Raw genomic sequence first — 11,433 nt, 5'->3', positions numbered from 1 at the left:
CATTTTCCTGGAATGAGAGTTTATCATCAATGATTGTACCTAGATATTTAAAATTTGAGACTTGCTTTATCTTTACACCTTTTATAATAACTTGTTCATATGGGAGGCCAGCTGTACCTTTCCTATTTTGATTCCCACAGCATAATTCCTTTGTCTTCTCAATGTTCAATTGTATATGTCTGTTGTCAAACCATTGTACAAGACTTTTAATATACTCAAAATAGGTTGAACATTTTTTGTCTGTTTGGCAAGAAATTAAAAACATAAGAATTTAAGAAATTAAAACCAAGTCATCTGCATATTTAATTAAGGTGAGATCATCCCTGTTACATTGAAGAATTAGAACATTAGAACTGGGCAAGACCTATTTGCCCTCAAATTACAATGAATAAATTCAACAAAAGAGTTAGGAAAAATGCAAAAGAGAGAAAGTTGGTTTTAACAGTTTGCAAGAGAATAAATTTAGCAGCAAAACAAAAATATAAAAAAAACTAGAAAAATACTAAAGAAAAAGCAAAATTGTGTTTAAAAAAACAGTAGAATAAATCGAGCAGCCAACAAAAACATACAAGGATTGTGCAGAACAAAAGCAGAGCGTCACCACTCTTAATAGGAAATAGCAAATAAATCAAACAAGCCACAAAAAAATTATGAACTGCAAAACAACCCAAAAGACAGAGCGATCTTTGTGAAATGGAAATCAACAAAATAAAGTGCAAAAAAATTATATTTAGAAGTTACAACGGCAAAGAAGAGCAGAGAGCATTACTTCGGGCCAAATGTAGATAAAATCAACATAAAACAAAGCAGCAGTGCTATCCGTGGGCAGGACGTGAAATGAACCCGGACTAGCAGTCAACACTCCCAATGTTTTAGGGAGAGCTCCGATGACGAAATGATGAGTGCATAATCAGGAGCATACACACAACAACAGCAGCCACAGCAGCAGTGCGAGACCCGCATGAGGAACAGAGCAGCTGATTTGAACCATACGAGAGGGAATGGCTATCAAGCAATCGGAGTTTATTCTCTCCAATGTCCACACCTGATGCTGGAAGCAGCAACAGTACAGCGTTCACGACACGTTAGTAACGTTGACAATGACGTCGACCTCAATCACAGGTTATAGCACTATGGTGACAGGCAACTGGCACATTTGCTGTCACTCATGTAACACATTGTCAAAACAAAATATTTAATAGTTAATTTTACACACTAGTTTTGCACGCATATTTTTTAAGTAAATTTCACGTATGGAATTAAGTAAACTCAGCTTAACTAAGTTAAGTGAAAGTAACAAAGAAAATAAGTAATTTTAACTTGGCTAGTAAAAGGTTGAGTAATATCTATTTAGTTAAAGTTTCCTTTGCAATACATTTTACTCAAACAATATAACATTGAATTAAACCACCCTTTTAAAGTATATTCTTATCTTAGAAACAACTAAGTAAATAATACAGTAGACATTGTGTGAAACACCATATCTAAATTTCAAATTCAAATTTAATCTAGTTTTAAACTGGGACAGAGAGTCTGAGCCTCGAACAATATCAGGAAGGCGATTCCAGAGTTTAGGAGCTAAATGTGAAAATGCCCTCCCTCCTTTAGTGGACTTAGATATCCTAGGAATGACCAGAAGCTTCGAATTTAGTGATCTTAAAGAGCGCGATGGATTGTAGGGCGATAGAAGGTCCGTTAAATACACTGGAGCTAAACCATTTAGGGCTTTATAGGTCAGTAGCAATACTTTGTAGAGATGCGCGGATGGGCTATTATTTCATCCGCAACCGCATCACAAAAATCATCATCCGTCCGCCATCCAGCCGCACCAACGTTTTTGACCAATTTTCAAAACCGCACCCGCCCGCCATCCGTTGATTTGTGTATACATATATTTTTCATTTGATTGGTTCAACCGCCCACCACCCGCCCGAATTTAATTAAAATATTATTTTTCGTCACGTCATCCGCCCAATCCGCGGTTTATCCGTGGAGTCCGCGGCTGTAACCGCCAACCGCGCATCTCTAATACTTTGTAATTAATACGGAACTTTATAGGTAACCAGTGCAGAGATGATAGAATTGGTGTTATATGATCATATTTTCTTGATCTAGTAAGAACTCTAGCGGCTGCATTTTGGACTAACTGTAGCTTGTTTATTGAGGATGCAGGACAACCGGCTAATAAAGCATTACAGTAATCTAGTCTCGAGGTCATGAATGCATGAACTAACTTTTCTGCATCAGAAACAGATAGCATGTTACGTAGCTTAGCAATGTTTCTAAGGTGGAAAAATTCTGTTCTTGTAACATATGAAATATGATTTTCGAAAGACAAGTTGCGGTCTAGTATAACACCTTATAGTATAACACCAGGTCTTTTACTGTAGTGGATAAAGTAACAGGACACCCTTCTAAATTAAAGTTGTATTGTAAGAGGTTTTGTGGGCATCTTTAACACACTCTGTCAATTTTGATCATTTAGTGTTTTCATCTGGTCGAGATGAAATATATAATTGAGTGTCATCAGCATAACAGTGGAAATTAATTCCATGTTTTCTTATAATATTACCAAGTGGCAGCATATATATTGAGAATAGCAGAGGGCCTAACACAGATCCCTGCGGCACTCCATAGTTTACTGACGTTATCTTCGATTTTTCCCCATTTAAATAGACAAAATGGTAGCGGTCTGATAAGTACGATCTAAACCAGCTTAATGCCTGTCCATGAACACCAGTGTAGTTTTGTAGTCTATCTAGGAGTATTTTATGATCTATAGTGTCGAATAAAAAAAAAAAAAGGATTCTTGTGATTGTGTTCAATGGAAGTAAAATATTGACAAATGTTGAAACTAAAAAGCTTGTTGAATAGCACTACTTGAAAAAATATGCATTGCATTAACCTTGCTTGCATTTTAATGCATTGTGTTTTTACAAGAGGTGCAAGCGGCTGTTGACGAAGAAAACTATTGTCACAGTTGTGTTCTGTCTGAGTCTTGTTTTCTTTAGTCACATGTCTTCCTTTGTTCTGTTTTCACCTGTTTAGTCATTATTGTCATTTGTAACACCTTTGTTCCATTAATCAGTGTTCATCTGCGTATGTATTTAGTTCCATTCTGTTCAGTCAGTCCTTGTCCGATCTCCGTTGTATTAAGTGTGTGTGTGTGTGTGTGTGTGTGTGTGTGTGTGTGTGTGTGTGTGTGTGTGTGTGTGTGTGTGTGTTTGTTTGTTTATATTACATTGTGGGAACCAAATGTCCCCACAAGGATAGTAAAACATGAGATCACCTCCATTGTGGGGACCAGCCAGCGGTCCCCACGAGGGAAATGTGTTAATAAACATACTAAATTATATTTTTTTGAAAATGTAAAAATGCAGAAAGTTTTCTGTGATGGGTAGGTTTAGGGGTAGGGTTAGTGTAAGGGGACAGAATATACAGTTTGTACAGTATAAAAACCATTACGTCTATGGAGAGTCCCCACAAAGATGTGTGCGCCTGTTTGTGTGTGTGTGTGTGTGTGTGTGTGTGTGTGTGTGTGTGTACCTTCTGCCCGTCTTCTATGTACCTGTGTTATTTATATTGTGAGTAAAAGTTTGCATTGGAACTTTTGATTCTCCTTCGTCTTCTTCTGCACCACACCGTGACAACTATAGAGCAATGGGTGAGAGACTCATTCATAAAAACGGATTTACAGAAATAAAGCAAGCGGTCAGTATTTGTGATGATTATCAGGACCAGTATAGCTATGAAAAGCTGATAAAGACACAAAAGCTGTGTTTACATTTAAGTCTTCACAGTGAGTTTTGCACATGTAAGCAGCTTTCTCTACCATGAACGAGATTATAATGTTTTTCCCTGATGCTGATGCACAGATCAAACATTAAATCTGAGATAGACATATATTTCTCTCGTTTGTTTGGTTTTTATTTACTTTAAATTGCGGCGCTATGCTGCAGAACACTTAACGCTTAATGGACTAATACAGTGATATAAAAGACCAAACTCGCACCTTATTGGGGATGTAGGCTTACTAGATATAGGAACAGGCAAGCAGACTCAGAATATAAATGTAACGTGCAAAGTTTCACGCTATGCAATTAAGTTTTAATCATAACTTGACGTAATAACCATTTATGTCCGAACTTCAGTCTACCAACTATTCCAAAATCAAATTGAAAGAATAAATGCCATATATTGTATGACACCATTGCTTTTATTTAATTTGTTGTGTTTAAGTGTGTTGTAGACACAGGGAAGAGGCACATGTGGGAACTCCCAGTGGACAGCAGCAGGGAGACTTCAAGGAGGACTTATACATCGGATGAATAGAGGTCGCTGTGTGTCGCCACAGATTCCTTCTGAAAGCCCTTAATATGTACAGGGGGAGATATTTGCCTTCCCTCTGTATCTTCAGAAGGAGCTCATGCAAGCCAAGGCGCAATTCTTTGCAATGGATGTGGCTCGCAAATATTGTCCATACTTGGAGAAATCTGCTAGTGTCCTTACTACTCTTCAGGAGATGACCACAATGAAACCTTTGCTCAATGTGATGGATACTTGAGCCCATGCTACTAAGTTTGAGGTATGTATATATGATATGATATTTTTGCATCATATGTGCTTTTGTAATGTTTATAAGCACATTAATAATATGAAATTAAAGTTAAGGGCTTCACTATACTATGTAGTCTTTTTGCTTAACCATTTCCTGTACAGATTGTAAAGCCCTTTTGGTTGTGATTGTGATTTGTGATAGGGGATTGTTGTTGTGTAAGGGGATTTCCCATGACAGCGCTAAAAACAACTTCCTTGTTCTGACTCAAACATAAAGACTTTTTTTATTTCTTTGCCGCCATTTAATGGCGTAATAATGTAACTTTCACTGAAGTCCATATCACAATCCTTTCTCAATACCAAACATGCCATACTATTTATATAAAATATTTATTGAACAACAATATTTAAATTAACAACAAAAATAATTATAAAAGACAAAAGGAAATATGCACAAGCAAACAATTCAGTCAAATGTACAAAAGCAGCACTCTAGTACAGAATTTAAGTTAAACATAGCCTAAATATAAATTTATGAAATGTATTTTCCCCTTAAACAAAATCAATTTGCTCTGGAACAAGTAATAGATTATTAAAACCAAAGATCACCTGTTTGATATACCCCAAATTAATTATATCTCATGTTTAACCACTATCTACTTAAGAGCCAGTGGTAAATTCCCGAAGGACTGGCTGAGATGAAGCTGTTCTCTGCGGGTACATGAGCGCTGAACGCCCGCTGACGTCCTAGAGCTCACATCTGTGAAAACGTCTAGACAGATTGTAAAATAGGCACTAAGATTATGTGTCACATATTTGAGGTCTAAATAACTACATTCTCACCTAAAAAAAAAAACTTAACTTCATTTCGTGTCACAACAACAGTAGTATTTTTAAAAAATACTGTGGATTTGCTCGACCGCCATGACAGTCGCCGTAAGCAGAGTGATACAAACAGTGAAACTGGTAGAATATCACACGGCTGATAAAGGCTCTCAACCAATCAGATTCGAGAACCAGAATGAACTGTTGTGTAAATTTAGTTATCCTATTGTCATTTTCTTTGTTCTAATTGTATTACATTTTATTAAATTTTTTAGGCAACATAAGTTACAAAATACAGATATATATCACTACAGTGATATTTAACCCGTCCGTTATTGCTGTGGAAAGACTCGCGCTTTTGGGGTTGTTTGATCTGTTGAAAGTACCTTGTTCATGTTTTTACACTTTTAAATTTCCTTTTAACACTTACTTTATAAAAATGTATTTCTCATTGTATGTGTAACGTTTCAGGGTAGAAGGAAGAGGATTTCCAAGCGGAGATACAATATACTCAAATATTTATTCAAAAGACAAGATCCAGACTCCGACAATCACTGGGTGAAGACAAGGAACTTAAAGGGATAGTTCACCCAAAAATTAAAATTCTGTCAGTAATTACTCACCCTCATGTTGTTCCAACCATGCAAGTCTTTCGTTCATCTTCGGAACACAAATTAAGATATTTTTGATGAAATCTGACAGCTGTCTCACTCCTTCATAGGCTTTCAGAGGGACCGAAACTCGCCGGCCCAGAATAGTTATTAAAAACATCGTTAAAATAGTCCAAGTGACTACAGTGGCTCTACATTACGTTTATCATGCGACGACAATACTTTTTGTGCGGAAAAACAACAAAAATAACGACTTTATCCAACTATTAATGTTCTTCAATGTGGGCCTCTGACGAGAGTTCACGGGAGCACCACGACGCATGCGCGAGAACTGAGATTACGGCGTTCTTCTTCTTCGTTCTACAGCGCGCGTCTTCCTCTGCTTATAAACAGACCGTTTTGCGCTTAAGGCAATGTCGGGACGTCATCTTGTACAGTAAATGGCGGTAATACTCCTAAGGAGTGAGCAGCCAGAAACAAGTAGTAGAAGAAGAACGCCGTAATCTCAGTTCTCGCGCATGCGTCGTGGCGCTCCCGTGAACTCTCGTCAGAGGCCCACATTGAAGAACACTAATAGTTGGATAAAGTCGTTATTTTTGTTGTTTTTCCGCAATATCTGTTGAGATATTGATCAACTGTTTCCCAACAACAGATATCGCAGGACTTCTGTATACTTCACCCTGATGCTGCAGACAAAATGTGCTTATCCTGGTTGCATGTCTTTGCTGACAAGATTCTGGCCTTTGCTAAAAGAGATGGGCGACAGATAGATGTCCTCAATAATTTAGACAACATGTCTGCAAATTAGGAGACATGTTAAATTAAAAACAGACAAATTATTGCATTTAAAGGGGTCATGAACTGCATTTTTTATGACGCTCCCTGAGGTCCATTTATAGTGTTAGTAATATTTTGTACATCAAAAGCAGTCATAATTTAAAAATAAATGTTTTCTAATTGCACCACGAGGAGTCAAGGATCGAGGAGTGAGGAGCTTCCTGAGGAGTCATGAGCGAGGATACACAGGTGTATCCTATGCAGAAGACTTTCCCCTTTAAATGAGTCTCGGACGAGGCCTTCAAAGGATGCAGCCCCTGAATTGGGACACAGCTATTGAGAATCACCCCTAGCTGCAGTCTCTACTAATGAGCTGATGAGCTGAATCAGGTGTGTTAAATAAGGGTGCAAAATGTGCAGTGGTGTGGCATCCCCAGGACATGTTTGAGAAACACTGGTTTAAGGGATACTATAGTTCGCCAGAAATTAAAATTCTGTCATCATTTATTTACTTAATTACCAAGCACATCATTTATATCATTTGTGCCCTCATGTTGTTCCAAACCTGTATGAGTAATCTGTAATCTTTCTTCTCCTGAACACACGCGCACACACACAAATATATTTTGTTGGTAACCAGACAGTTGACGGTAACCATTGACTTCCATAGTTATTTTATTTTTGTACAACTGTCTGGTTACCAACATTCTTCAAAATATTTTATTTTGTGTTCAGCAGAAGAAAAAAACTAATACAGTTTTGGAACGACATGAGGGTGAGTACATTTTCATTTTTGGGTGAACTATCCCTTTAATAACACTGAATGTTTTCAGATTACCAGAGTAAGTTTTTAAGCTTATTTCAGTTATTCTAAGTTGCCCTTAGTTAGAAATGCAATTTCTTTCTTCATAGATTCTAAAGGCACACTAGCACTTAAAATTTTACCCATCATCCTTCCACCACCCGTGTACAAGACTGGCCACAAATCCTTTCGGCCAACTGTTATTCTGCTAAAATGAAAGTGTCATACAAAGCAACAGTTCATTTACACAGCAGTTTGCACTGTTTGCTGTTACTAAATCTGGGATCAAACCTTCTTAGGTGTTGAACTGAAATGAGTCCAAACATGAATGTCGAATGTATTGCTTGAGATTGTGGTTGCAGAATATATGCACTTACTGTCACATATACCACCTGTGTCACAATACAAAGTCATGTTTGTTCTTAAAAAAACATTTGGAGCAAAACAATCGTGAATCATTTTAATCATTTTAACCATTCATGCAGTTATATCGTGCAGCCGTTCCTGTGTCTAGTGCACAACACTAGACACAGTAATAATTTTTATTATCAATGCACTTTTTTTGCAAGAATTATCTGTCTGATATTATCATTCCCTCATTTAGTCTGGAACGGACATGGTGCTTTACCTGGAAGAGCAGAGACAGGTGAAACCCTTCCCCTTTGTCTTGCAGCTTGGAGTTGCTGGACAGTTTTTTGTGGTGGTGAATGGGGAAGCTCTGGAACAGTCAACTCCCCTCAAGGCTGTGGATGTTTGTTTCAAGGCGTTTTATTGCTTTGACATTCATTATCCAAAACAATGTTCCCTTGTTTGGGAATTTTGCAGCAGGTAGTATAATGGAATCCCTGATACAGGAAATTCAACCATAAGGATTTTGCGGGCCTCCATTTTTGCTGCAGAGGACTAAATTATTACTTATTTAAATGAATGGCAACGTATGTACATTTTCCTTTGTTTTGTATTTTTGTGAAGAGGTTCTTAAGATATTGTTTAGTCTTTAACCTAGTGTGAAAACTCTGCCTGGTACACACAATTCAAGTGTACAGTTTTTATGTGACTCCATTTTTGCTGCAGAGGACTAAATGGTTCTTTATTTAAATGCATGGCAATGTATATGTTCACATTTGTTTATTTATTTATTTTTGTGAAGAGAATCTTTAGCTATTTTATACAGCTTATAAGTATATAGTTTTTATGTGCCTCCATTTTAGCTGCACATGACTAAATGATTGCAATGTATGTACATTGTTTTGAATTTGAGAATCTTTTGCCATTTTATAATCTTTTAACATACCATACCAACATTTTACGATTGACTCCATTTATGCTGCAGAGGACTAATTGTTGATTAAACATGATGAATGTATTTATGATTAGTAATTTCCTGGATTAAACACTTCAATTTAATCAATAAACAGTACTGTTATTATTGTTCTTTTATATATATATATATATATATATATATATATATATAATTTAATATTACTATATATCATTATATATCTAAAATGAATAACCTTAAACATAGGGTTGTTTGACCCAGCACTGATTAAAAAATAACCCAGCATGTGTTCTATCCAATATTTACCCAGCGCTGGGTTTCCAAATAACCCAGAATTGGGTTGTTTTTAACCCAGTATTTTTTAGAGTGTACAGTAATCAAACACACACATTAGTTCTCATTAATACAGGTTCATATGTTAATGATTCGTCATGATTTTCCATCTTAAATCATACACTGAAGGTTCAGAATTATTGGAATCACATTCTGCAAAGCTCCTGTTCTCTTAAGGGAAACAGTAGGAAACCACTGAAGGTGCTGTGGTTATTGTGATTATCAAATATCCTTGTTCCAGACCCAAGTCTCACATAGACAACATCTCCAACCTCCAGGATCAACACAACTCCATTTGAGGAGTTTAACTGACCCTGAGCCTGATTATCAAATGCTTCAACCACATACTCTCCATTCTTATAAATGTATGCAGATGCTGGAGTTCCACCATGACCATATACAGAGATTCTGAACATGTACGCTCCTTTCAGTGGGGCTGTGAAAACACCTAAATCAAATAACAAGAGATACAGAATCAGCGGTTTCCTGTATGATTGCTTAATTACCAAGCACACTTTGTAATATTTTCGAAAGATGGCAAGTCATCTCAGGCTGTTTACATGACAAACATAAACATTTGCGTTTTTTCGCGGACAGACGTTGTCAAAACAATCCCCATTAACACAGATTTGTGGAAACTACTTTAAACGCTGTATTCTGCTGCCTGGCCAGTAGGTGGCAACGTCACTTTGTAAAGAAACACCACGCACCTATAGACTGATCACATAATATGCATGACATCACAGGCCCCCAAAACGCCATTGTCGTGTGAATGAACGGCCAAAATGCATAAAACTAAATCACATTTAACGAGTTTGTTTGCCCATAAAATCTTTAAGATATTAGGTTAAACTTATTTGGCTCACTGAAGAGGGGCTCGATGAAGCAGCTTCAACTCGAGCTCTGATATACCCCCCCAGTGGCTAAATGTAGGATATGATAATTGAAGGGCAAGGTACCTGAGATGAAGGTGGAGTTTGGGGAGGTGGAGGGATACTGGAACAGCTGATGCTAGAGAGAGGTAACCGGCTGCTTATATACTCAGGCTGTTGATTGAAAGATTAGATGGGCTCACTCCTCCCTAACTTACGTTTAGGAACTTCATAAAAAAATGTACGTGTTTAATTGAAACTGGTGTTGTGTAAACGGCTTTTAATTCTCTTATACACATTACACAACTGCAGAGAGATCTGAATGGAGCAGAAGGGTTTTCATTACTATAAACTGAGTTTTATGACTCATTTCATTGATAATTACCTGTAACTGGGTTGTAGGCGTTCCCTATGTTTGTGAAGACGTTCCTGTAGGTTAGTGTGATTTCAGTGGTAAAAGGACCAGTATATCCACTGCCAGATTGCATCAGTGAAGCTGAAAAAGCTATTTCTCTGTCTGTTATTGAAAAACATAAGCAATATAGTGATATATTACTCTATTATACTGAGAATGTATAGACTGAATTTAACATCATTCAAGCACACTTTCACCTCTATTTTCCTTTCTCAACTCCACTTGACCCAGAGTTAGATTTGAGATTTCTGTGAAGGAATAAAGATTCTGTTAAATGACATTAACACTGCTTATTGTAATAGATAACATCATTTACACACTATACATTAATTTTTACTCTAACATTTACACTATGCAATGTATTTCAATGGTGTTTTACTTTGAGGATCATTGATAAAAGAGAGAATGTTTTGGTGAGGTACCATCATTTTTCTTGTTCATCTCTTCCAGGATAACATCATTTTTCTTGTTCATCTCTTCCCTCAGTCTCGTCTCTAAAGCTCTGATGTTTTCTTTCTGCTCTGTAACGGTGGCGGTCAGTTCTCTGATGTTCACTTTCTGCTCTGTAACGGTGGCGGTCAGTTCTCTCAGCGCTGCATGGATGTCAGTGAAGAACAGATGGTAGTTTTGTTGGCTGTCAGTTGAAGCTTCATCTCTCAAAGTGTCTGTTTGAGGTGGATTCTGTCTTCCGTCCTCAGATCTGAGCTGTTGACTGATCTCATTCTCATTGAGTCCTCCATCTACCTGATGCTGTACGACACACACAAAGGTTTCCAACAGCAGCAGTAAACATACTAAACCCTTCATTCTTCACTGATGTTTGTTTCCAGCTCTTGCTCTGTCATCCTCACAGCCTCTCATGTTGCTTTTATAGTGTCCTGATTTACTGTCTTTTGTACATGTTTTATATTGCTCCAGATAAATAAGTAGTTCAAGTTAATTGTTAATCATAATCAAAG

At 37.1% G+C, this 11,433-nt stretch overlaps 1 protein-coding gene across 1 annotated transcript; it reads right to left on the bottom strand.

The window, feature by feature from the left end:
* Positions 1 to 9,333: 9,333 nt before the first annotated feature.
* On the bottom strand, positions 9,334 to 11,433 carry LOC311077231 (uncharacterized protein; the record flags this gene model as incomplete). The annotated part of the gene is made up of 4 exons (XM_084139054.1): positions 10,897 to 11,433; positions 10,672 to 10,722; positions 10,445 to 10,576; positions 9,334 to 9,635 (listed from the first exon to the last, which is right to left on the bottom strand). Exons 1-4 carry the CDS (start codon positions 11,279 to 11,281, stop codon positions 9,334 to 9,336), a joined length of 870 nt encoding a protein of 289 aa, XP_083995180.1. The 5' UTR covers positions 11,282 to 11,433.

Source organism: Abramis brama (genome assembly GCF_963993115.1).
Source record: "Abramis brama genome assembly, contig: SCAFFOLD_116, whole genome shotgun sequence".
Lineage (NCBI taxonomy): Eukaryota > Metazoa > Chordata > Actinopteri > Cypriniformes > Leuciscidae > Abramis > Abramis brama.
This window is presented reverse-complemented; position numbering and strand designations above follow the sequence as displayed.